The 21,040-nt window shown below is 38.6% G+C and overlaps 1 protein-coding gene across 7 annotated transcripts in view; it reads left to right on the forward strand.

Moving 5' to 3' along the window:
- Nucleotides 1-16,618, forward strand: part of IQCH (IQ motif containing H) — a 115,084-nt gene extending 98,466 nt beyond the window's left edge. For 6 of the 7 annotated variants that reach the window (XM_050967538.1, XM_050967539.1, XM_050967541.1 and 3 more), the window contains 5 exons: nt 3,950-4,117; nt 9,856-9,981; nt 11,191-11,252; nt 12,556-12,664; nt 14,110-16,618. In XM_050967538.1, the coding sequence (XP_050823495.1) occupies nt 3,950-4,117; nt 9,856-9,981; nt 11,191-11,252; nt 12,556-12,664; nt 14,110-14,208 (564 nt within the window). In that variant the 3' untranslated portion in view covers nt 14,209-16,618. The remainder of the gene's footprint in view (nt 1-3,949; nt 4,118-9,855; nt 9,982-11,190; nt 11,253-12,555; nt 12,665-14,109) is intronic. The other variant, XM_050967540.1, reaches the window with a different exon arrangement.
- The last annotated feature ends 4,422 nt before the right edge of the window (nt 16,619-21,040 follow it).

Below are 21,040 nucleotides of genomic sequence, written 5' to 3' on the forward strand. Positions count from 1 at the left end.
CTCTCAGCTTTTGAGATCTTTCCCTTCTTCCAGCAAAGCTTTCACTTACTGCTGACATTGATTGTGGCTTTACTGCTATGGCACCAGAAACTGGAGGGAGATCATCAACTCATGTCACATGGGTCACTGAACAGGCATTGGATACTAATGACGGTTGGTCACTGCCATTTTGGGACAGATTTGAACCTATGGACTAAATATTTTCCATAATCCTTGATCCTCTCAATCAAGCCATCCAGTTCTCTCTCTCTTTGTAGAATACTTATTTTAGATTCTAAACCTAATTTTCATACAGTTAAAGATACACTTGCTATTATTGATTTGTTGCTAATACTTATGAAATGCATTTAATATGAATTCATCATGAACTACATGTGCTGTAAAAATGTAGCTCATTTGAAGGGTTATCACATGCTGAAATAGTCTAAATCTATTGTATTTTGAAAGCTCCTTCTCACCTCCATAGAAAGTGACTATGTAAGACTACATTCTTAGGGAAAATTAAACATTGTAATTGGTGAAAGTTCCCTCTATTGTTAAGCAAAGCCCGCCATCAGCAACTGATTTGCATTTTATACCATGCAGCAGGAAATATTTAAGTTGACAAATAGCATATTTAATACAGCAACAGATACTTGGCAGTTAGTTATTAACAACTGTTACAAATGTGATTTATTTGCTGTTATGAAAAGGGCATTACTGTGTGAATACGATTCAGAAATTAGCTCCAGTTTAGCAAGAGGCCTTGGCTGCCTGACCTCTTAATATCCTTATAATGATGCCATTTACCATTCAAAGGCTTATTCAAGTCACTCACTGCTAGATTTGTTTTAAAGGAGTCCACTCTAGGGCAGACATTTTATGTATGTTAATGTATCTGATTGCAGGGTTAGGCACATGGATTTTGGGGGCTAGTCTAGACTAGAATCACTACAACAGCGCAGCTGTACCACTGTAGTGCTGCTAGTGCAGAGAACTTCTCCTGCCAACATAGCGCTGTCCACAGCGGTGCTTAGGTTGGTGTAACTTATGTCACTCGGGGGTGGCTTTTTCACACCCGAGTGACTTCAGTTATATGGAAGTAAGTGCTAGTGCATATAAGCCCCAAATGTGAAAAATGTAAGTGCAAACTATGTACAGGCTTCTGTGAGTACAACAGGCTGGAGGAGAGGAGGATTCAAGGAGTTCCCTAGCCACAGCATGGTCTTTGTGCTCCCCTTATTGCAAGATGAAGCTAGTGCCACTGTTGGCAAAAGTCTCCTCCCCCCCCCCCCGACACTCCGTACTAGCCACTAGAGCAAAGGGGATAGATGCTACACCCCCTTCAGGTGTGGCACAGTGCCCTCCCTCCCTGCCCGGGTGCTCCCCTTGCTCCAGGAGGCATAGTACAAGTGTCAGGCATGAAGCTTCCAAGAGCTACGGCTAGGACAGTGCACCTCTGTGGCATCCCAATGCGTGATGGCTCTTAAAGGCACAAGAGCCCCAAGTCTTCCTGAAAATACAATTACATTTCAGTTTCCTTTAGTGCAAGTATATTGCTATTATCAGCTCTGCAGGACTTCATAGATGCTCCGCAAGATACTTGTTCATACAGTTAATGGTGTGCAGGGAGGAAGAATGCTTAGGGCTCAGACCTAGGACTTGGGAGACCTTGGTTCAAGTCTCCACTGTGCCACAGACTTCCTCTATGACCATGGGCATGTATCTCTGGGACTCAGTTCCCCATCTGGAAAATGGGGGCTAACAGCACTGACCTACTTTGCAGAGGTGCTGTGAGGATAAATCCATTAAAGATCATGAGGGTGCTCCAAAAATATGGATGACGGCGGTGACACACTTCAAGTTGCAATTCAGACCAGCGAGAGGACACTGCTTGTATCATTACCCTGAGTGCCCCAAAATGCTTCTGCTCCCAGCCTGGGCCACACACGCAGCCAGCATGCACACTATGTTTTGTAAACTGTACTGCTCTGATTCAACCACTCGGAGTCCAACAACCTGCCAGCAGTTCTCACAGACACACTCTGTAGACTTGGTTAATATTAGCAGGTGACCTCAACGCACCCCCAGTCCCATACTTTCCCACACCCCTGTGCTCTGCAATGTCCAGCCCTCTCCTGCAATATTCAAAAGAATAAGATCCATTTGCTCCTTTAAAGAGACAAAACCCAACAACTTGCCACATTAATTGGAGTTAACATTCACTTTAATCAAACACAGCACTGTGGGTTTAGATTAAAAGTAAAATAAGGTTATTAACAAAAGAAGATAAGATTGTAAGTGAATTCAAGTATAAGAACATTAGAAATGCTTACAAGCAAATAAAAGTGAAAATACCTATCTAAAACTCTAAAACTTAATCTCACAAGATACAGCCTTGTTCAAGTTGTCTTTATCTCACCCCCAGTCTTCTTGCAAGGTGACTGACCCCCCATTTTGGTGAGGATCTCCTCCAGAAGCCCCAAGTGCTGTTTCTTTTGTCGTCTTAGGTGAAAGAGAGAACTTGGGGTTTTCTGCCCCTTTCTTTTATAGTCCAGTGAACCTTTGAAATGATCCCTCAAAGTAAAGAGTTTATTCAAATGGGGAGGAAGGTGACATGGAGTCTGGTGGTAAAGGAAGCTCCATGCTCTTTCTCACCCCCGCTGGTGTTTGCTAAAATGCAAATTGTTCTGTTTCCCACAGTCTCTTCCCCTTGTTAGTTTGATGGCCGTATTTACTGCTTATATTTAAGGTTGTGTAAACCCACATTCCTTTGTTTAGGATAGATCTATTTAACACCTTTACCGAGGCAAGGCTGTCTGGTTGTGAACATGGGTAATAACATCGTGCGGGCGGAATTTATAACTTTACATATAATGTTGCTACACACACTTCACCATGATATTACTGACCAGAGAGTGAATAGTTTTCAAATGATACCTCACAAGGCATGTTTAGTACAAAGATTATTACAATTGTGTGTGAATACAGGGTTGTTTAGGGTCATATCAATTCCTATGGTAGATAGAGGCTAGTAACCAGACAGCTTATTTAACATTCCTTGTAACTTGGACTTTTATCTCTAATAATATATAGGCTTAGACATAAAGAGCCAAAGTTTCAGAATTGAGATCAACTTGTGTCCTCACAACACCCACATTAGCATGTGTGTGCCAGTGGGTAGTTCAATGTGCACTGAGCCAGTTTGTGCAGAGGCAAGGCTTTATGGGTGCACGTGTCACTCTCAGCCCTAACATTTTAGGGCTTGACTCTCTGCTCACAGTTACACAGATGTAAATCTAGAGAGTGACTCCATGGAACTTAACCCTGCAAAAAAGTCCGTGAAAGGCAGAAGCAGAAGCAGGCCCCAAGTCACATTACTTGCTTACATACAAGACAAAGCAACTGCTGTTTACAATGCTGTATACTTCAGTAGGAATATGCATTGCAAAACACCGTCACTAAAATCATGCAATGACTAATGCATTTGTTATATACAAATAGCATTGCTTTCTATGTGAAACTGTCCCTTTCACTCACAACATCACTCTGCCCTCAAGGCCCTCGTGGTTACCGTCTCAAAAATACATTGTTGGGTTTTTCTGTACCTAGAGTGTTTTTTAACTGTACGAAATTTTTAGGGGAGAAAATCCCAGTTGTACATTTTAGCTCCATTTATAAGCTGCTCCCCCGCATGAGCTCATCTACATGTATGTCCTTAATTCCTGCTAAAACCTTTGCAGTGAGTTTTGCTATTTTCTTGTAAGTCTTTTACTCAGCCTTTCAATGTTCTCTGGTAGGCAGCTTTCTAACATTAGGTAAGAGTTTTGATTGTTCCAGTTTGGAAATGGTTTCTTTATCTCAGTCAAGTAAATGATGTACCAGCATTCATAAACCAGTGGAATCCCAGCTTCATTAAATAAACTTGGTGAATTTCACCTTTTTTTTTTGTCGTCTTGTGTTTTGGTAGGTGTGGGTAACAGACCTTGATCTTTGCTATAGTGACCAGCTGGCCTTCACTCAGCTCATGTTGTATGTGACAAATGGCAATCTGGATGGGTGCTCTAGCTGCTTTGAAGTACCACTTACGTGGAAGAAAACAAAAAGTCACAGTGTTCAGAGTGAGGAGGCAGAAACTGTAAGTAATGTTTCATTTCCAACTAACATTGTTAAGTTACTTCGGGTATAAAAGGCTGTTCAGCACCTTCACATTCATCAACACCAGTTAATTTGTGGATTCCAAGGTTTGGGGTTTTCTTTAGCATAACCAGCAGCTGCTCTGCAGCCACCCAGCACCATAGGCTAATAACGGAGCAGCTACTTCTCTTGCGTTTCGGAAGGTTAAAAAAATGTGACATCACCTTAGAAATGAAAAGAAAGTGATTGGCCATTTATGTTCACCCTGATTAGCCACATTTTTCACCCATCAGGATTGGTTCTATTTATGGCACTAATTAAATGGTGAATACTCTGAAATAGTTCTCAAAGTTTTAAGGAATCTTGTGACATTTAATTCTTAAACTTTGTGAAACAAGATAACCAAACAGGTGGTAAAGGGGGTACTGTAGGGATAGCACCACGGTGTCACAAGAGCTAAAAGGAGGAAGGATAGTCATGGTCTTGTGGCTGAGGTCCAAGATTAGAAGTCAGAACCCCTGTGTTCTACTTCCTATGTAAACTTTGGGATGACACTTAACAGTTCTGTAAATTAAACTTCCACATCTGCAAGATAGTGCTGATAATACTGCCCTATCCCATATGGATGTAGTGAGCCTAAATAAGGCACAATTAGTAAAGTGCTTTGAGATCCTCATATGGATAGTGCTATTAAAGTGTAAACTATGGTTATTGAACTTATTAAATTTGATAAACTGTTTGGCTTATCAGCCTTGAGATTGTCCTTATGATGGTGGCTATTACCAGCAGAAGGACAGACAAGGTGAAACCTTTGAGACAATCAGGGTGAGTTAAAAGGAGGTGCCAGAAGAACAACTGCAGTGTTTAGGTGTTTTATTAGAAAACGCACAAACCGCTTTTTCTGTCTATAAAGGAGAGATGTTGTGCTATTACAAAAAGTGTCAGAGAGTTGTAATTTAGAGGTTAATGAGATCCTGATCTATTGTGCTTGTCAAGCAACCACTTTAAGTTGGAGAGGAGTGAATTAGTCCCAGTAGTTCTAGAAATGAAAAGTAATCAAGTAGCAACTTTTTGAATTAAAATGCTGTCAGGATTAACATAAACTGTCACTCTATCCTTAATTTTTTTCCTCTTTATATCTCTGGATTCTTACCTCCTTAAAAGTTAACTAGAAAAAAAGTACTATCTTTGAAGATCTTTCTTAAAAAAAAAAAAAAGGGAGAGAGACAAATGTTTTTACAGCACATGAGCTGTAATGAATGATTAAGTAAAGCACTTTGTGTAAAATTATTATGTTAATAATGAATCTGTCCCCTTTATGTATTATATATTCCCAGTGCTGCTAGGGCTGATATTGATAAAATGGAGCAGTGACTGAGTTTGTGTGACGATTGTATTTTTAGAAATTCTTCTTTGAAAGAACAAATTTCCTAGATACTGCTGCTACTGTAATTATGTAGAAAACCAATCACTCATTATAGTTAGGATACATTATCTTCTAGACAGATGAGGCTAAATAAGCAACACATTAATAATTCATCCTGCAGTTCATTATGCATGTGTGTGCATGCTTTGTAGCTGAAATAAGCACCTCATCAACCTGATGTCAACCCTTAAACAATAGTTCTGTGTTATTGCAGCCACATTCAAGTTTACGCTTGTTAAACTGCTACTTGGATTATTTTATCAAGCATTCATTTATTTGTGGTCCCCTACTGCAGAGAACAGATTTTGGAAGCTCCTTTTTTAAGTTAATGACTTGAGCAATGGGTGTTATTAATTCTCAGAATATTATAAACATGATTAATTTTCAGGCAGAGATGTATTATATAAGGATTTCAACTATGTCAACTTAAATGCATCAATGTCAAAACAATATTTTGGGAAAAATACTGTAAATTACATGCTTCAAGGTGCAGTATCCCCAATCAAAGAACTAAGAACCCAGTCCTGCAAACACAACCGGACACAACCCCCAGTTCAGGAAAGTATCCTCAGTCAGGACTGGACTTAAGTATGTGCTCAAATGCTTTGCTGAATCTCAACTATAGTGTTATCTCTGTTGATTTTAAGGGCTACTCATAGGAGTATATGCACCATCCCTTCTAATAAGCCTTGGCAGGATACGGCCTATTTAGGCACCTAACTTCTGTTGATTTCAGTGGGAGTTAGGCACCTAAATACCTTTGAGGATCTGGACCATAGTCACTTTAAACCGTGCCCAGAAAAATATCATTCATGAAAAATGGTATTTAAGGTTTTCTATATTTAGCATTAAGTATTTTTGTGATGATTCGGGTGTTTTAAGGAAAGATGACCTAGAATTAATTATAACCATACATTTGTTCCACATTGTTTTTCATGTAGGGACTGATCCTGGAATAGCTGCACATTCAAAGCTCCCCCTAACTGCAAGGTTGAATTGCACAGCAGAGGGCACGATGATTCTGGTATCAGGCCTCTAATGAGAACAAAGCTACAATGTGGCTAAGATTTAAAAAACTCACTTGAATTACTGGCCCTAGTTTTGCTGTTCTCTGGCAGGAAAAGTCAAGTAGGAGCTATGGCTTTATAAGGACTACTAGATCAGGCCTACTCTGAAAAGGACAAGGGACTGGTTCTTCTCTCAGTAAGGCACAAAACTTGGCCGTTAGATTTACATGCGGGCATGGAAGGGATGGTAAAGACCTCCCCCACCCTTCCTTATAGAGCTACAGGTTTGTCTTCATTAGGTTTTAAAGGTGTGTTGTTAGGGCTGTCTCCAGGCTTCAGCTGAGTCCACTAGCATGTGCTAATGTAAATGCTGCCTCGTCTACACTTATACAATGTGCTGTTTACAACGTGTTCTAACAACACCCCTTTAAATCCTCATAGTCCATCCCTTTGCAGTGATGATGTAATCTGAGCACAGGATTGGTAATCCACGCTCTGACACTGTAGCCTTTGAAAGTAAATTAAGCATCTGGTCCATTTCCCATTATGCTCACTAGAAAGACTGTCAATGACTTCAAAGAGATTTGAGTCAGATCCCTTGTACTGGCTGAAACCTACAATGAAATACAAATCAATATGGGGTCTGAGTCTGAGAAATGTGTAATGATATTGATTGGGCAGCATGTGTAAGCAGAACTCAGGTCCATTTTGAACACAGAGCTTGGGTGGACTGTAAAGGATATTTTAGAATATTATGTTCCATATTTGCTAAATCATTTAGATTCTGCCAACCTTATACCCAATGAATGTCATCTCATTCTCATGAAATATGTCAACTAAATCTGTGGGATTATTTATGAGTAAGGTGCTACTTGATTAAGGGTGGAAGAACACACCTCTTAGTATTGGTCACAATGCTTCTGTTATCCCTAACTGATTTGATTTATCTAGCAGTTGCATTCTCATTGCCATTAAAGTTTTCCATTTTCTATGTCTTTAAAGTGATGCTATCAAATTCATTAGCCCTAAAACTATACCTGCCTTGACAGTTGACCAGTACTGAAGGGCTTACAGTTACAATGCCATGGGTGTATTTTTTCCCCAAACGTATGCATCCCAGAGCAACGTTGTTCTTTGATCCCACTTCCCTTTTTAACTACAATTCCTGTTTTCATTTCTGAACGGATATGATACCCTACTCCCTCGAGGCATAATAGAGAAGAAGGCCAAGACTAATATATTTTCCCAAATTCAGAATACTCTCTTTTTGCTCTAAAGCTACTTGACCAGCACAGTCATGTAGAGTGTATGGATTTCTGAGTGAGCACAGCCTACAAGTGATGGCAGAATGAAAGCACTTCTCATCCAACTTGAACAATATATCAGTGGAGCACATTTTGCTTTTTGGACGTGCTGTACTTAGGCGCCACTCACGTCAATGTAATGCTGTGCAAAAGGTTCACGTGGAGTCACAAAACCACCTACAATCAAGTTGAATGTGGGGTTTTACTGCAAACATTCAGTGGGCCTGAGTAATGTTGTTTGCACAGTGCTTGTGACTTAAAAGCTCAAATTACTTTACAGAATAAGTCCCCCAACTTCCATTGACTTCAGTGGTATAAATCAGTTCCGCTCCATTGACTTTAGTAGAGATATGTTGATCTGCACCAGGTGAGAATGTATCCCAGCGAGTTGAGCGTCTTGCAGGATCATACCCTGAAGGCCTGATTTTCAGTTACACTAAAGCCCCTCTATGCTGCTCTGGCCATAATAATGTAGAATGACCTTAGTGTGAATGGGAATCCGTCTTTAAAGCAGTTTAAATCATTAAGAGCTTTTGGTCATGTGTAGGTAAACAAAGTCTGACTTGCAGCATTTCTAGAAATTCAGTTTCTAAACCCCCAAACTCCAAGCAAACAAGTGATTCATTGCCATCCACTGCAAACTGAACCCACAAAGCTCATCCATATCTATTTTAACGAGGAGATATATGTGCCCATCTCAGGGCAGAATTTCCCCCTTGGCTGTTGTAATTTTCTTAGTGTAGCAATTTAAGACAAAAATAAGACTGGAATTATGATGCGACTTCATGGTAATTACCATGCAATAACATGCTCAGTAGTCACAATGGTCTCCTACACACCGATAGTTCTGGCTTCTGCTTTTTTATGTGAGAAACCATGATGTGGCAGATATGATACTGACAGCTGGGATGGTGTTGAGCTGTCCTGTCCGAAACATGTTGACCGTTTTATTACTTCTTTGATGATGATTGCTGAAGATACTGAAGAACCATGCTATCAGATTGAAGAGAGGTTGGTCATATCCTGCTTTGGGATGCTGTTACTCTAAAAGTAAACATATATTGATTGCAAGACCCTTAACAGTTTGCATCTTTCACACATCTGGTGCTCTGAATTTTGGTATTTGTTTTCTTCGTTTTGCTGTATTTTATGGTGTCCAGATTCCTGAAAATGCAGAATGGTCCTTCAGACCTCAGCTCCTTGCCAGGGAAGAAGAATCTCTAGCTGGCTTTGCTCTGTCACACTGGCTTAAACTTTTTAGATTTGTGATACTCTGTAATAACAAAAACAATACTGCATTTTACGTGCTATGGTATAAATACTCAATGGCCTCTGCATTTTCAAACACAAACTCTTAACAAATGCAGATTGGGGGTGAGGCATCAAGTTACAAGATTTACACAAAGAGAAAGCCAAATGTGCATGCAAATACAGTGGCTGGATGTGCAGACCTGGAGCGAGGCCAGCTGTAAATCTGGCTCTGGGGAATCTATATGCCATCCTCTGTTCATAGCTCACGAAACTCCATTGATGGTCACACTGGATTTCCATTCATATCAATAGCAGTTGAGTATAAAACTTGAAAACAATACAGATTTGTACACAGTGTGAAGATTCTGCTCTCAGCTATAGCAGTGCAAATCTGGAGGGGCTCCACTGTAGCCAGAATCGGATAGAATGGTTCCCTAATGCTTCAGTCATCAGTGAAGTAACTGAAACATCTTCAGGTGATTCACAAAGAGCATTTCAGGGGAGTTACGCTAGATTTACGTCAGTATAGCTGAGAGTAGAATCAGCCCCACAGAAACCTACATTACTTCTGAGTTATATGTTCAACTGATATTGATCTGAATGGAATACCACTGCGCATAGAAATGGAGTTACTCCACATTTACACCAGTAAAACTAACACCAAAAGTCCTTTATATTTAAATAGCAAATTGTAGGTGCTTTGTATAAAATGATATGAAATGAAAAATCATATGTTGTTGTTTTTTTCCAGCCGTCTCCGGTAAGCAGCCGCTGTGCAGTAATGAGCAGTCAGCTGAGGCATTCCAACCTTTCAGTAATTTACTATAGTGTTCTCCTCCAAATATGTAAGGCTCATGGCATTGGATTTGATGTCCAGGTATGGAAGGAGAAATATGTATAGAAAAGTGTAATAGTTACTCTGCCTAACTTCTGTCTGGCAACTATAACCCTCTGAAATCATACAGCACAATACCATGTGCAGGAGTTCTGTTATATCGGACAAAATTCACAATAAAATTGTCCTAATATCTTGTTTGTGCCATAAGGCAGACCTGGCAGTACTTTAACACACAACTCTTCTTTAACAGATTTACAAAGACTATTGTATGAAAGCCAAATTACAAAGGGTTCTTTAGCAGAAACCATATAAATTAGTCTGGTTTTGCAACAGGTTTCCTGTTGTTTTCCTTTAGGTTAAGTATATTTAGTTGACTCCTTAGTAGGCGACTGTCCTGAGGATCTGTATGAGTGGGCTTAAAAGTGGGGGTGGTTCTGTGAAGAATGAGAAGAAGGAGATTGAGAGATGTCAGGTGATAACAGAGAACAGAAGGATGGATGGAGGATGAAGAGAAACAGACTTCACTGGAAAAGGAAGAGGTAGAGGATTGTGAATGGAGCAAGAGAAGAGAGCAATGAGATAGTAATAGTGGAACATGGAAAAAAAGGGGAGGAGATGGTATGTAGAGAAGGAATAATACAAGGAAAGAGTATCTAGATCCTGGGGCAGAAGTCTTCCATTTGGTCACTTAGTAAAGACTTCATGCTCTCCTACTCGCCTTTCATATCAGGAGACATTTCTCATGTTTTCAAATGATATGATAATGGGTGCTTAGCACCTCTGAAAATCAGACCCTGTGAGTTTTGCCACTAACTCCCTTGGAACAAGGTCTAGCCCAGAATGAATTAGAAGATATAATGAAGACTAAAAACCTTTTCAGTTTCTCTCAACGTTACAGAATGTAATGCTCTTATGGGCCTTCTTTATCATAATGAATTATCAAAGTGTATACATAAAATATCCGTGACCATCCACCATTGTAAAAGGCACAAAATATTTGTTTCTGAACAAATTCTGAAATGTGTATATTTGGATTTACATAGAATTATTATATTGCATTCTCCAGTACAAATTACTTAGGTTACACGGAGTCATAATCCAGTATATATAGTTTAAAACTCCTTTCTTTAATGACATTATTTTGTACGTACCATCCTTGCACAATAGATGTTAGCATCTCTTATTGTAAGTATCAGTATGGACACTGTTCTAAGCAACAGTTAAAATAATTTTTTTTCAATATAACAGGAAAAACAAGGAACAATTTTTATACTGTATGAAGATCGCAAGCGGTACAGATTGGGAATGATGTAAGTAGACAGTATAAGTTAAATAGCTAAGTAAGCAAGTGGACAGTTATTTGAGCTGAAGAAGATGAAAATACAAAGTATTACCTCATGGATTTTAATAGAAGTGTTGATTTACTGGAAGATTATCTGGCAATTCAGTGATTGTCACCCACTATTTAGTTGTGATGTGATGACTTCCAGTGAGACTGGCCTGTTGAAAGAGTTTGGTAAGTGGGTGTAAGGGTGATAGTGTAGTTTACACAGCAAGGAGCTAGAAGGAGAGTTAGCAAGAAACTCAACAGAAGGGAAGATGTAGAGGATCTAGGCTAAAATTTTCAAAAGTGACTTGGCACTTAGCAACTGTAGTCTCCTAAGTGGGACTTTGGCCCTTTTGAAAATTTAATCCCTAAATTAGTGTTGGTTCCACCCTAGTGAACCTTACATCTTTTTTCTACCCCTCTTAGAATCTTGGACTCACAATCACTTCCTAAGTATAACTCACACCACCTTATGCATCGCTGCCTCCAGATCTGGTCTTATGAAATGAAGCTGACTCTCATCCAAAGTTTGCCCTTACTTACATCCTGTGGAATCTCTAACAGTTTCTGTTTGATATTTCTTTTCCCTCAAACAAGACTGCTAAATACATGTCAGGCAACCATTTTAATTTGGAAACTAAGTTCCAAAAATGTAACCGTTTGGTTCAGGTTGTAACAGTTTTTAAATAGCTCAGCCATATAATTCATCCTGCATTTTGCTGCATTGTGCTTAATGTGCATTGCAACTGACATGCACTAAATGAGGCATATTCCCCCTCAGTGAAATATGCTATCATGAGACTCTGGATGTACTATCAAGAGATTAAAGCCCCAAAGACTAATACTAATATTTCTAAGTACAATGCAATAGTCTAAGTAGTACTGATGCAGTTCGAGTGTCTGTGTATCACAGAAAGGAAGTGTTAACGCATGAAATGTATTTGTGTATGCATGAAGTAGCAACAATTCTTTTAAACTAATTTAAATGTTAAAATATATGCTAAGGGCACTGTCCTAACTCAGTGGTAGCCTTGTGCTTGGAATAGCTGAACCTACTGCTCTCCTTTGCTAAGTTGATTAATAAATATTATTTATTACACAAATCCTTTCTGTTGACAAGTTAAAATGGAGCCTCATCTTTCAGATCTCCCTGAAGATTGCCACCTTGTGAGATTGAAAATACTCATTAAATTCCATCACCAGACAGGCACAAATGAGAGGCCGATTGTTTTTAAGCATGTGAAGGGAATCATTGGTAAACTCATTTGTTTGGATATCATTAACAGAACAATCGGAGAGGATCTCCAGGGGGTCCTCATGACCTTTGCTCACAATCTCTTCATCATCCATCAAGAAATATCAGCACCTAATATGCAAGGCGAGACCAATTTTAAGGTGAGGTGTTAATTAACTAACGATCCTGGTTAATTTCTGTACCAGGGCTGAAAATACCTCATGCTGTATTGTAAACAAGTGCTAAACCATTCCTTTTTCATTGTTAGCAGTACATATTTCACAGTGTGGAGGTCAATATAGCAAGTCTCCCAATGAACCTGTTAGTTAAATTTAATAGTTTGAAACTTTTTCTTTGAAAACAAACATGCTTTAACTTGGAACCATTTTTAAACCAAATCTACAAAGCTTCTGAGTTTCCAATGTAAGAGGCAAAGGAGGCCACCGTGCTGCTTTAGGGAATTCTGTCACAATTAGCTCTTTTGTTTTTAAAGGAATACCATCAAGATCTTAAATTTAAAAAATGGAGTTCCCTGTTTTACTAATGACCACTTAAAATATTAATATCACATTTAAAACATCCAACTCATTTTTCACCTCTCAATCGGTTTACTTTTTCCATGTCACCTTAAACATTGAAAGACTAGTACAGTTTCATTTTTGTGTCCTTCACACTGCCTCTTCTGGGGGTACCCACTCCACACCTGAGCTCACCTTATTCACGGACTCAAAGCACCTGCAGAGCTCTGCATCTGGCATTGGGCATTTCTACTCTGGGAATGTTCCGCAGGGAACCCTTATGCACCAGCATAGCTAGTGAAAAGAATCCATCAGGCAATAATGAATCCAGCCCTATGTCCAATACTGGATCAGGCCATAAGAAAGTACAAAGCGACTAGTTTATAGTGGAAACAACTGCTTATTATAAATGATGCTATCCTTTGATTCTAAAGAGTAGCATAACCTCAGCAAATGTTCTTTTGCTAACCCAGAGGCCCTCTAGCTCTACAGAAGATTTTAACAATTTGAACTATAAACAGTTTCTTAAAAGGCAAGAAGAGAACCCTATATTGGAAATTTGTGTTGTAGTTGATATGGTGAGAATGTAAAACAGACTAAATCTTAACTCTAACTGTATTTTCTTGTGACAAGTAGTGTCAAACGGCATTTTTCGGGGAAAATATAATTACATTTTAACATGTAACACAATAAATAGAAAAAACTATTTTTCTGATCTGAGGGAGGGACTCAAAACCAAGTATTGAAGAAAAATGTAAAAGGGGATTTTAATTCATTTTATTTATAGTGAATTAACAATGATTTATATATGCATAATAAAACACAACTTAGTTAATTAGAATAACAAAATGTATCTAGCTATATATTCTCATTTAACTCGGATTTATATGTATTTGTGTTTATTTTTAAATAAATACACCCCCAATCACACAGTAATAGTGGAAGATTCCATTGGTGCATTCTGTTAAATAACACAGGTTACTTTGGGGGGTGGGGATGGGGGAAATGTAACCAGCTGAAAACTTTGGGGGAACTTTATTCCAGTATAACATCCATTAAATAACTTGCACTTTTTCAATCTATTACAGATAGCAGTTCAAGATATTGAAGCAATTCTGGGAATAACAGCAGAAAACAAACTGAAATTTGAAGAAGAGGAATCCTCCAAAGATGCTCCCCAAGAATAGTTGACTGAAATTTTAAAACTTTTTCTTTAAGCCTCTAGGAAAAACTTTCTCATTCTCAGGAATGCAAGAAAGAAATAAGTTACATGTTTTGTTGTCCTTGTCTATTGATAATTGAATGAATATTATCTTAGACTGGAAATTTTAATGATTATTGAGTGAGCTTAAATTATTAGTAAAATAGTAACTAAAATATTCCCAGTTGTACAAAGGGAAATCTTGGTGAAGAACAGAGGAACAAAATAAATGTCCATTTTCTTATACCTGTCCACCAACTTCATATTAGGAATACTGGAGTACAGCATGTTTTTTTTCAAACCTTATTTGTAGACTCATAGTTTTAAAAGTCAGAAGGCACCATAATGATCTTCTAGTCTGACCTGCATAGCACAGACTATAGAATTTCATTAAATGGTTCCTGCATCAAGCCCATAACTTCTGACATGAGCTAGAGCATCTCTTTTAGAAATTCACCCAGTCTTGATTTGAAGACTGCAAATGGAAAAGAATCCAGCACATCCGTGGATAAATTGTTCCAATGGGTAATGATCCTCACTGTTAAAAATCTGTGCCTTATTTCTAATCTAAATCTGTCTAGCTTCAGCTTCCAGCAGTGGGATCTTGTTAAACCCTGCTAAATTCAAGAGCACCCTACTATGAGAAAACTCTCCATGGAGATAGATATAAACTGTGATCAAGTCACATCTTAAACGTTTTTTTACATAAACTCAGTAGTCTGATCTTCTTCAGTCTCCCACGGTAAGGCAGGTTCTCTGATCCTCAGCTCTTTTTTGTACCTCTTCTCTGAACCTTTTCTAATTCATCAACATCCTTTTTAAAGTGTAGATACCAGATCCAGGCACAGTATTCTAGTAATGGTCTCGCTAGTGCTGTATACAGTGGTCATACCACCTTCTTACCTGTATCACTGCTTATACATCCAAGAATCGTGTTTGCACTCTAGCCATCACATTACACTAGGAGCTTATGTTTAGCTGGTTATCTACCATGACCCCTAAATCCCTTTCAGAGTTATTGCTTTCCAAAATACAGTCCCCCATCCTGGAAGTATGACCTGTGTTCTTTGTTCCTAGACATGTGATCTTGCAGTTGGCTATATTGAAATGCATGTTGTTCAGGTGGGCCCGGTTTATCAAGAGATCCAGGTTGTTCTGTAGCACTGACCTTCCTATATTGTTGTTTAACACTCCCCCAATTTTTGTATGAGCTGCAAACTTTACCAGCAGTGATTTTATATTTTCTTCCAAGTCATTGATGATTATACTGAATAGCATTGGTCCAAGAACAGATCCTTGTGGGATCCCACGAAAAAATCCTCATTGGACTATGATTCCCAATGTACAATTACATTTTTATATCAATCAGTTAGCTAGTTTTTAACCATTTTAATATGTTCTGTTGATTTTGTAATAGTGCTAACTTTTTAATCAAAATTCTATGTGGTATTAAGTTAAATGCCATATAGCAATCTATGTATATTATATCAGCACAGTTACCTTTGTCAACGAAACTTGTAATCTCATCAATAAAAGATATGGTTATTTGACAATATCTATTTTCCATAAAACCATGTTGATTAGCTTTAATTATGCTACCATCTTTTAATTCTTTATTGACTGGATCCCATATCAGCCCTTCAATGAGTTTGCCTGGGATCCATGTCAGGCTAACTGGCCAATAGTAACCCATGTCATCACACTTAACCTTTTTAAATATCACCACGTTCACTTTTTTTCAGTCTTCTAGAATTCCTCAGCTTTCCAGATTTGTTAAAATATGTTTTTCTCTCTTCGTTTTTGAGGATTCTTTTGCTGCCCCTATTTGTAAATTGTGAAAAGAAGGTTTTGTACACTCAGAAATGGTTTGTGTAAGTAATTTAGATATAGATGGTAAAATCGCTTTTTCTTTCCTATGTGTTTCTTAGCATCAGATTACTTGCCATTTGCTGTCTTCAGGGCAGGAGGGCAACGGAAAGGGGAAGACCTGTCTCCCCAACCAAGGCTGTATTATTTATCTTGCTGGCAGATTATGCTCTTGCTTTAAATTACAATTTATTTCCTCCTGCAGATTGAATGTATTATCTCCTGAACATGCCAAGTCTCTGCCATCCTACGGCTAAAAAAATCTCCAGCGAATACCAAAGCCAGGGCTTTGCAGTCAGTAATGAAATTCGCTATGGAACTACAGGGTACAGTGCCTTTCTTTTCCAAAGGTTTAACTGAAATACTCAAGTGCCGTTCATGAGCCACCGATCTGTGAACTCGGTGCGTAAACTTGTGATCAGCCTGTGTATTCACAACAGTGGTTGAAGAAATAAAAATAGAAGTGAGAACCTTTATCTGAGATGTTGATTTACTCTTCAAATGAAATATAAATTTGTATATATTTTAAATTGTTTGGGTCTTTTTGTCAGGTAGTCTCAGTAATTCCTGTTTTGGATACACTAGTACCACAAGCAGGCTTTTCTACTGTGGAATTCAGCCAACAATCATCCTTTCTAGAAGCCTTTGTTTTGCTGCAGCTGGAAATGAGATCAGCAGGTTCCTTGCCCCTGATAGATGCAATAGTGATCTTGCTTCCAAGAAGTCCATTATCAAAAGACTTAACTAATAAACAGCATTATTTGCCTATCAATCCTTAAAACAAGGACAATGGAAATACTCACTTTCTGTTCTCTCTCTGATGCTGAAGATAGTAAACTCCTAACTTCCTCCCCACTGCAACCAAGGTACATACTGTGTACTTCCTACTCTTAACAAGAGACTCTTCCTAGATTTCTGACCTAACCCCACCTTGTCATAAACAGATAGCTAAGGGTTAATGTCTCTTTCACCTGAAGCACCTGACCAGAGGACCAATCAGGAAACCGGATTTTTTCAACTTTGGGTGGAGGGAATTGAGTGTCTGAGTCTTTTGTCTTTTGTCTGCCTGCCTGCTTTCTCTAAGCTTTGGAGAAGTAGCTCTACTTTCTAATTTTCTGTTTCTAAGTGTAAGGACAAAGAGATCAGATAGTAAGTTCTATGGTTTCTTTTCTTTGGTATTTGCATGAATATAAGTGCTGGAGTGCTTTGATTTGTCTTCTTTTTGAATAAGGCTGTTTATTCAATATTCTTTTAAGCAATTGACCCTGTGTTGTATCATCTTAATACAGAGAGCACATTTGTATGTATTTTTCTTTCTTTTTATATAAAGCTTTCTTTTAAGACCTGTTGAAGTTTTCTTTACTTCAGGGAAATTGAGTCTGTACTCACCAGGGAATTGGTGGGAGGAAGAAATCGGGGAGATCTGTGTGTTGGATTGCTAGCCTGATTTTGCATTCCCTCTGGGGGAATAGGAAAGTACTTTTTGTTTCCAGGATTGGGAACAGAGAGGGGGGGAGTCTCTGTGTAGTTTCACAGAGCTTGTGTCTGTGTATCTCTCCAGGAGCACCTGGAGGGGGGAAGGGAAAAAGGATTATTTCCCTTTGTTGTAAGACTCAAGGGATTTGGGTCTTGGGGTCCCCAGGGAAGGTTTTTCAGGGGGACCAGAGTGCCCCAAAACACTCTAATTTTTTGGGTGGTGGCAGCAGGTACCAGGTCCAAGCTGGTAACTAAGCTTGGAGGTTTTTCATGCTAACCCCCATATTTTGGACGCTAAGGTCCAAATCTGGGACTAAGGTTATGATATGGTGGCAGCGGTGGGAAATTTCCTGTGCTGTGGAGCAATAATTGGCGCCGGGTTGTTAGGGTTGGCTGGCACATGCAGCCCAGCTTTTTGCCAACTCCAGTTCATGTTTTCTCTGTTTTTCCTTCTCTTCATTTTCTTTTTGTTGTTTTTCCATTTCTTTTTGGTGTTTTTCCATTTGTCGGTGGTGGGCCGCCTCCCTCTTCTTCTGCTTGTTCAAACAGTGGCAGGGGAGGGGGAGCCACTTTGCAGATGATATCAACCTGGAAATTAGCTAGTTTCCTAAGGCTTAAGAAGAATCAAGCCTTGATTCATGCCAGAACAACATAAGGTCTGAGAGGCTCATTAGTTCACTGGCACTCAGCAGACTGCAGTGTCCTAGGAGTAAATGAAACCCTCTGCTTCTTTATGTCTTTGTTCTGTTCTGACAAAAGAAAACTGTACCTGTTTTTGCTCAGCACAAGCGATCTGAAAGTTCCCATGGTGAGAGTTATTTCTCAGCATGTACAAAGTGTGAAATGTATTTGGAGGGAAAAGTTTTTAATTACATTAGCACTTCTGAGCCTTGAGTTGATGGCAGGATTGAAATTGCTTTACAATCTCTCACATTCAATTCTCATGCTGCTGGTGTAAAAAATGTCATTTTCTACTAATATGGCTGTTATAAACTAAAATGCCAATTTTCAATTTAAAAAAAAAATTCCAAATATATTTCAGCATAATGTGTTCATGGTGCTTTTAATCCCATGATCATGCCGCTACATTCTATCATCCTCCCACTACAGGAAAATATGACCCTTTGAATAAAGATAGCTTGCACATTGAATTTGTAGGGCCATGATGATCCCGATCTAGGATGGCAGAAAAATATGGCATCTGAGATTAGGGGGCTCATGTCTGGACAGCTATCGGTGGGACCCTACCAAATTCACAGTCCATTTTGGTCAATTTCACAGTCCTAGGATTTTAAAAGTTGTAAATTTCATGATTTCAGCTACTTAAATCTGAAATTTCACAATGTTGTAATTAAAGGGGTCCTAAACCAAAAAGGAGTGGGGGGTGGGGTTTGCAGTACAGCTACCCTTACTTCTGCACAGCTGCTGGCAGTGGCGCTGCCTTCAGAGTTGGGCAGCCGGAGAGCAGCAGCTGGAATACTGGTCTAGTTCTGGTGCCCTATGAAGGATTTTGATAAATTTGAGAAGCTTCAGAGTAGAACCATGAGAATGATTAAAAGACTAGAAAACATGTTGTATAGTGAGACTCAAGGAGCTCAATCTATTTAGCTTAACAAGTAGAAGGTTAAGGGATGACTTGATTACAGTTTATTAGTACCTACATGGGGAACGAATATTGAATAATGGGCTCGTCTTTCTAACATGATTCAATGGCCACAAGTTGAAGCTAGACAAATTCAGACTTGAAATAAATCATAACATTTTAACAGTGAGAGTAATTAAACATTGGAACAATTTAACAAGAGTCATGGTGGATTCTCCATCACTGACCATTTAAAAAGATTGGATGTTTTTCTAAAAGATCTACTTTTTAGGAATGATTTTGGGAACATTCTATGGCCTGTGCTATTCAGTAGGTTAGACTAGATGATCCCCTCTAACTATGCCAATTATAAATGTTTTTTTTCAAAAACTTAAATATTTTTAGTTGTATTAATGTTATTGTGAATGGGACCTCTGGCCATAAGCACCAGCTAAATGGGACAATTCATGTGCTTACAGTTCGGCATATGGTTTATGTTTTCTTACTTCAGTTCCTGCAAGATAATTTGTTATGAAATGTGAAGTACTTGAAATAATGGTACTGAATGGAATAACACTGGGAGCTTGCATTTCATTTGATAAGATCTAATCCTCTTATTAACTATAATAAAATATTGGTGCCTCTTTTTGGGGAATAATTGTGGTCTGTTGATTAGGGTGGGAGACCGTGAGTCAGGACTTCAGTATTTGAATGCTGTCTACAGACTTGTATAACCTGGAGTAGGTAATTTAAACTCTCTCCCTGAGACTGTAATTCTGCAATAACATACGCACACGCCTAGCTTTACGTGCTATAATAACAATAATACTAATAACAATTAATGTGACAATTCATGGTGTGTAAAGTGAGGACGTGTGTAAGTCTATGTAGAATCAGGGATTCCATTTCCTTAACTACAAAATGGGGATAATATGACACACATACTGAGGTTGTGAGACTTCATTAATATCTACAAGGCAGTTTTGATGCTTTGATAAAAAGGGGTTAAAAGAGCAAGGAATTATTACCAAATGTCATCCTATTGTTTTGTGGGTATGCTCTAACATTTCTTCAGCAAGGCCTTCATAATGAAATACAGAAGTTTATTTTTCACTGTAATAATCTGACTCATGGTTGTGAACTTCTATTACATTTGGGGAAGGACTCTGGCTCTTACAGGTTTTAAACTGGTAGTTTCTGGGATTTTGTGTACATGATGAAATGACCAAAGCAATAAATATGCTATTTCCAAAATTATAGTTGTTTTTTTTTTAGTCTTCTGCTATTTTATAGCAAGATCCAAAACAAATTACTACAAAATTACAGCCTGGTAACTCGTGCACCAATTGACTCACTTTAACTATGGAATGTTTATAGTCTGGTGTCTTCCATCTTCACCCCAAAGACTCTTTGAGAAGTGGCATGTCACATTTCAAGAGGTGGTTTTGGAACAGCAATTATATAAAAGCACAGTGCACTCCAAAACATAGAGACCTCAATATATAAAGCATAAACTGTCCAGCCAACATTTATTATGCAGCAGCACTGCTGTAAGAGTAGTTTGTTCTTTCTAAATGAATGATGTTCAGATGGATGCCCAAAAATACTCAACTTTTTATCATAAGCTTATCTTAAATACATATATACATACATACCAAGCCATGACCCTTTGCATTGGTGAATGGTCTGAGATGCTTTGCTGGTTTTATGAAAATGCAGGTGCTTCTCTCCCTCCGTTTGTAGTATACAATGTGACCACACACATATGGATATCAATACATTCACTTGTTTAATGAGAGGCTACTCTTAAAAGGCTGTAGGATTATTTTGTTCCTCTACAGGCATTTTTACAAGGAAGAGCAGATGCAAGCATTTAAATTAATGAGTGCAAAAT

Source organism: Gopherus flavomarginatus, chromosome 9, assembly GCF_025201925.1.
Source record: "Gopherus flavomarginatus isolate rGopFla2 chromosome 9, rGopFla2.mat.asm, whole genome shotgun sequence".
NCBI classification, from domain to species: Eukaryota; Metazoa; Chordata; order Testudines; family Testudinidae; genus Gopherus; species Gopherus flavomarginatus.